The sequence below is a fragment of the Corylus avellana genome, chromosome ca4 (genome assembly GCF_901000735.1).
Source record: "Corylus avellana chromosome ca4, CavTom2PMs-1.0".
Lineage (NCBI taxonomy): Eukaryota > Viridiplantae > Streptophyta > Magnoliopsida > Fagales > Betulaceae > Corylus > Corylus avellana.
In genome coordinates, this window is record NC_081544.1 from 28,286,207 (window position 1) to 28,292,524 (window position 6,318).

Here is a 6,318-nt window from a genome sequence, read left to right on the forward strand (position 1 = left end):
GATGGCAGGTGTTTTGATTAGTAATCTTTTGTGTTATCATGTGGCAATCATATAAACAATTGTGCTTCATATAACATAATATCTGGTTTCTTTTGGTATCATAATCTGATTTATGTAGATAAATGTTTGATAGAAAATATTATAGGCTGCATAACTCAGTCAAGTTATATCATTGTGCTAGAAGTACTGGAATTATATTTTTGATAATGTACTCCTCAGTAGTAATATTAAATTTTTGAGAATGCAGATATCATATGTAACGAAATAGAAGCTTGGTCTTATATGCTGTTTCATCTTGATGTGGCTTGCAGTAGCTTTTTCAAATTTCATTAAATAAAAGTATTAAGATAATTTACTCTATCTGGAACTCTGTTGCCTGAAATTCCGAAAATTCCAACAAATTTAAAAAGCTCCTGTAATTACTCTTTAGTACTAAAAATAAATTGGCTTTTAGTACCTTGCTGTGGTTTGTATATTCGTTTAATTAGAATTATTAGGACACTTCCACTTGAAACTTTGAGATTAAAATTCAAAAAGAAATTTGTTTTAAACTTGTAAAATCCACTTCTAGAATATTTTGTTGAGTAACATGGCATTGAGCTAGCATGATTTCGTTATTATTGCTGTTGTTGTCCTTTAGTCAACTATATTTGCTTGTGAATGTTTTTCTAACATTTTCGCCCTGTTTACCTGTGCAGGAGCTTGAGAGGAAAAGAAAGGAGAGGGCTCAGGTTGCTTACGAGAGAAAGAAGCAATTGACAAAACTGAGGGTCAAAGCTGAGAAGGCTGCTGAGGAGAAGCTTGGCCCACAGCTAGAGATTATTGCGCCCATCAAATATTGATCCCTAGAGACGAGTTTTTTTTTTTAAATGAAGTTGAGAGTCGAGTTTATTTTAAATTACTTTTTCATCAGACGTTCAAGTAGATTTCATGTGATACATTGGCATGGAAATTGGGCTATCGAATTTAGCTATGTTTTTGTGTTATCAATTTTCTCGTCATACATTTTCAAGTACGATCTCTCTTCTTTTGAGTGATTCCTGGATGCCATGATTTCTTTTCCTTTTGGGGACAAGTAGCGTCCTACTTATTTGAAGCTTGTAACACGATTTTGGTTTTTTCTATGACCTTTTATTGCCGATTATATTATTAAATAGAGTGAATATGTCACCTTTTGGATATTAACTTGGGCAGGATAATGTGAGAAAAATGCTTCAAACATATTAGAATTGGTACGTAAAAGAAGACTATGAAGATGGAATGCATATTTTGAAGAAATGGATGAAGCAAAGCAAATTTGAGAATCAACCATAAATTTGTTACCTCAATTTTATTTTACTGTATATGAAGTGAATATCAAATATAAGACGTTCTAATCTCTCTCATCTTCTGTGAACATGTCAAAATATATATATATATATATATATATATATAAATATAAATAAGAAGTTGAAGATTTGTTCAATTTTAATTTTAATGGTGGTTTTGTGTCCAAACAGTATTGAAGTTATTCTCTATCTTATGCTGCACGTCATTCATAACCATTATTATATAATAATTCAACCCAAATATACAAAAAGAAGACTTAAGACCCTCTTCTTGACACTCTGTTTCTTGCTCACACCACTATTTCTCTTTGGTTGCTCTCAATTCTCTGAATCCTCAAAGGGTCCCTTCCTTAATGCAGTCCTGCTGCGTACGGCTTCTGTAGCACGCTCTATATATTCACTTTATTCTCAAAATCTGTACATACAAATCATGATATGCTTTTTTAATTTTTTATTTTTAAAAAAAAAAAACATTTTCTCTACCATGACTTAGAAAAAATAACAGTTGAGGCAGCTGTGGTGTTTTTCAAATTAAATATTATTTTAGGATAACTGATAATGGATGTGAATAGAGTGAAGTTCAATGGGTGGTAATTAATATAGATTGACAAACCAAACTCACCTATACCGCGGAACATCCTCTTGGGTCAACTCTTAGCTTTGATTCTTCGCTGCAGGCCATGGAAAATAAAATCCAATTTGAACCATGAAACATCCTTCAAATGCCTTTGATTTGTACCATGAAACATGGATGCATTTCTGATCGTGTCGAGCCCCCATTCCTTCAAGTAAGATGTTTCAAAATGTTTAAATAAACTTGTAATCGATCGTGGGGGGGTGGGGTAGTCAAATTTCAGTAAGGAGTCCGTTTTATCATCGTTTCGAAGGGTCAGTTTTCATGCAACGTTATATATAGATATTCAACTCTAATGAGACTCCCTTTTCCCCTTATATTCAATAATAAAAATTAAAAAAATAAAATAAAAACTCAAATGAGACTCATAAATTAGTCAACTATACATATATGCCGGCAACAAAATATTGACTTCACGAGTAATACTACAAACTACATTTTTATCTCATGCTTATCTCACGTTAATGATGACGTAGTAGTTTCAACTAATTCTATTAACAAAAATTTATTTAAAAGTTGGTTGACATGACAACGTACTCGATCAAAATCTCCACTCTAAAATGGAAAGTACTAGAGAACACATGGAGCGGTGATCAGATTCAAATGGGGTGTCAAGCCTAATGAAATTCATCACATATATTTGGAGGAAAAATGCTTGGAATAATGTAATTTTTACTCCAAAATCACTTACAAACGGTATCTTAATACCAACTTTACAGTTTTTACTATTTGGATTGAATCAATTTTGGTTAAGATAACCCAAGCATTCATATCATGTATCTTACAACAATCCTAGAGCATAAATATATGTGAAGAGTCTATATATGTGAATTTCGAGTAATGCTATAAGTCTTCCTAGAGTCATTACAAATGTGATGTGACTTTTAAAATCACCAATAGAGCAAAAGTTAATAAACCACATATCAAATTTAGCGGTGATTTTAAAAGCCACATCACATTTGGGATGATTCTAACAAGACTCTAGAAAGACTTATTATAGCATTACTCATGAATCCCACCTAAGACCCGGCTGAATCTCACATCAACCTTCCATATTTGACAACATTCTAAATTCTTGAATTTAATCTACACTATATATAATCAATTTCGACAGCTTGCTAAAATCTATCACTGTGACACTTCAATGCTTTCTTGGATTTTCTGAAAATTAATATCTTTCCTTTTTTTTTTTTTTCTTTTTTTGTTCTTTTTATATTTACCTTTCTCAAAAAAAAATTCACCACAGATATATTGAGTAACGCAAAATGTAAGACCCGTGTCCTCTTTGTTTCTTTTCAAAATTGAAGTGGCTTTTCAAATTATCATTGGATTTGTAATAGATTACTATTGAATTTTGATCTAATAGTGGTTTTAAAAACCACATCAATTTTGAAAGACATAACAGAAACATGGGGTGACGTGTAGCATTACTCGAAAATTATTACACCCACATGGAAAATATACACCGGTATATTTGCATAAGATGGAAAGAATATTTTAGAGCAAAGGAACAAAACAATTTTTTTTTTTTTTTTGGAATTTTGTGGGCTTATAAAGAGAGGGAGTTAAGGAAGAGAATCTGAAACTTGAAAATGAAAACAATAATAATAATTATAAAAAATTAACCTACCCAAAAGATAAAATTAAAAAAAAAAAAAGAAAAAAAAAAAGGAAGAAAATCTCTCCTATTATATTAAAAAATCGTTTACTTAACTCTTATTGAACAATATTCCATATCCAGACCTCTGACTTTGCTGCTTTCCCTCTAAAATCCATTTCCCCTTTAAGTAGAGAATTCAGCCATGATCTTCAAAACCTTCTATAATAGTTACCCTATCTCCTCTCTTCTTTTTCTTTTTAGGGTTTCTTTTCTTTTTCCACCAAACATCTTTTATCCTCCACAGTTTTTTCTACAGTTCTCAAAGAAATGGCGTTTCTGCGATGGTACTATTTCTGTGCACTGTTGGTGGGCTTTGAGTTGGGTCTAGCAAATGGTCAATATTATAGACAAGTCGGCAGTAAGAAGTTGCCTTATCAAACATTCACCGTCGATCAGTCTGGTCATGCCAACTTCTCCACCGTTCAATCGGCTGTAAATGCTGTTCCTTCCAACAACAAGTATTGGATTTGTATTAGGGTCAAGGCCGGCACCTATAGGTATATTTTTTGTTTTACTTTTCTATTGCTCTTTATGTTTGATGCTCGGTTTGAAGTTTGCGATTTCAAAACGTGCTATTTTTAAAAATGCACCATATTGCTTGAGATTTGAAAACGTAGCGTTTTTAGGTCGCAATTTTTTTAAAACGTTTCCATCTATTTATATGTAAACAAAAATATTGTAAGTCGTACAATTTTTTTGGCTTGTGCATGTAGAGAAAAGGTGATAATCCCTTATGATAAGCAATATATAATCCTAAAAGGAGAGGGAATGAGAAAGACTTGGATTGAATGGGATGATCATGACAACGTGGCACAAAGCCCTACTTTCACCTCTCAAGCAGATAATTTCGTTGCCAAAAGCATCAGCTTTAGGGTAAGAATTTGTTAATCTTCTTCATCCTTAATTATTAAGTTTTTTTTTCACAAGGGATGATCATGAGATGCATGCATGCATGCAAACATGTACGTACGTCTTCACCATAAGTTTGACCAAAATACTCATTAATTTTCAAATTATATATATATAATTTTTTTTTATTTCAATTGGTGTCATTAGTTTTGCTGTTATTACGGAAATGACATTGTTGTAATTGCTTGAAAACAGAATACATACAACAATCCCGAGAATAAAAACCCAAGAGCGCCGGCGCCCGCGGCCATGATCAGCGGTGATAAATCTGCGTTCTATCGATGCGGGTTTTACGGGTTGCAAGACACTTTGTGGGATGTTCAAGGCCGACATTACTACAACAAATGCACCGTGCAGGGTGCTATTGATTTTATCTTCGGCGCTGGACAGTCTATGTTTGAGGTTTCATTTCTTTTTATATATACATATTTTGATCTTGTGTAATTTTTAATTAACATGCAAATTTTTGTTATTAATTTATTGGCAAGAGAAAATCCGTATTTATTTATTTAATTAATTAATTTTTCACATAATGGGCATTATGTTTATAATAATGTTACTTTTCACACCTATTTGTCATATTTATTTCACATCGGCTGACGTTGCATATTATAAATGGGTCTGAAGTGTTGGATTACTCTTTAAGTGACTTCTCATCTCAATCACTTAAAAAAAAAAAAAAAAAAAGGAATATCACTTAAATAGGATTTTGGGTTTTATATATATATCTGGTAACCAATTAAAAATAATATATAGTTAGTAATTTTTATTTGCAGAACTGTTCCATAGCATATTTTGGAGAAGCTATAGAGCCAGGTCTATTGGGTTACATCACAGCACAGGGAAGACTCGGTCCATATGATTCAAACGGGTTTGTATTCAAAGGCTGCAGTGTGCATGGCTCTGGTTCAACCTACTTGGGAAGGCCATGGAGAGCTTATTCCAGGGTCATATTCTACAACTCTAATTTTTCACACGTCGTAAACCCAACAGGATGGGATGCCTGGAGCTATATTGGCTCAGAGTCAGATCTCTTAACCCTAACTATTAATTAACACATTTTTTTATTAAATGGACAAAAATCTCTTACAAACTGAATTGTATGCTTCAATGTTCAGGCAACAATTAACGTATGCAGAGCACGACTGCTTCGGATCGGGGGCGGCAAACGCTTCCCAGCGTGTGGGTTGGTCAAAGAAGCTGAGCCAGGCTGATTTGAATCAGTTTACAAGCATTACTTACATTGACAATGAAGGATGGCTTAATGATCGACCTTTTTAAATTGATTTTGCTAACATTTCTACCAACTTTTTTTTGTTTTTTTTTAACGATTTCTTCATCTTTTACATGGCTCCATCTATTAATTTGTGAATGCTTATTTTTAGCAGGACCGTTTAATTATGTCAAAAAGGGTCCAAATTGCTGATAAATTGTTGCTACATAATCTACGATTAATGGAAGTGACTCAAGTTATACCATGTTACCTAGAAAGCTTGTTTTCCTTCTCACTTTCGAATGGATGTAGTAAAAACTTTAGCAAATATACATGTTGCCAACTATACTATATGTATTTGATGCTTTATGAATGAGTTATGCTATTCTTAACACCCATTTCACATCAGTTGACGTAGTGTGTTTTAACTTTCAAGTGGCTGACATAAAAAATTACTTAAAATATATCATATTAGCCAGTGAAATATAGCGTTATTCTTCATGAATAATTGTATCAGTTGAGATGGCGTATTTTACGTAACTTACGATGTCTACCACTTAAGAAAAAAGTGTAT

The 6,318-nt window shown here is 32.7% G+C and overlaps 1 protein-coding gene across 1 annotated transcript; it reads left to right on the forward strand.

The window, feature by feature from the left end:
- Window positions 1-3,889: 3,889 nt before the first annotated feature.
- LOC132178363 (probable pectinesterase 29) lies at window positions 3,890-5,812 on the forward strand. Its single transcript, XM_059590807.1, has 5 exons — window positions 3,890-4,119; window positions 4,336-4,495; window positions 4,727-4,933; window positions 5,308-5,555; window positions 5,650-5,812. Exons 1-5 carry the CDS (start codon window positions 3,890-3,892, stop codon window positions 5,810-5,812), a joined length of 1,008 nt encoding a protein of 335 aa, XP_059446790.1.
- Window positions 5,813-6,318: the final 506 nt, after the last annotated feature.

Coding starts and splice junctions, on each gene's coding strand:
- LOC132178363 (XM_059590807.1), top strand. CDS start 3,890: ATGGCGTTTCTGCGATGGTACTATTTCTGTGCACTGTTGGTGGGCTTT. Junction 4,120..4,335: donor GTCAAGGCCGGCACCTATAG/GTATATTTTTTG, acceptor TTGTGCATGTAG/AGAAAAGGTGATAATCCCTT. Junction 5,556..5,649: donor TGGAGCTATATTGGCTCAGA/GTCAGATCTCTT, acceptor TTCAATGTTCAG/GCAACAATTAACGTATGCAG.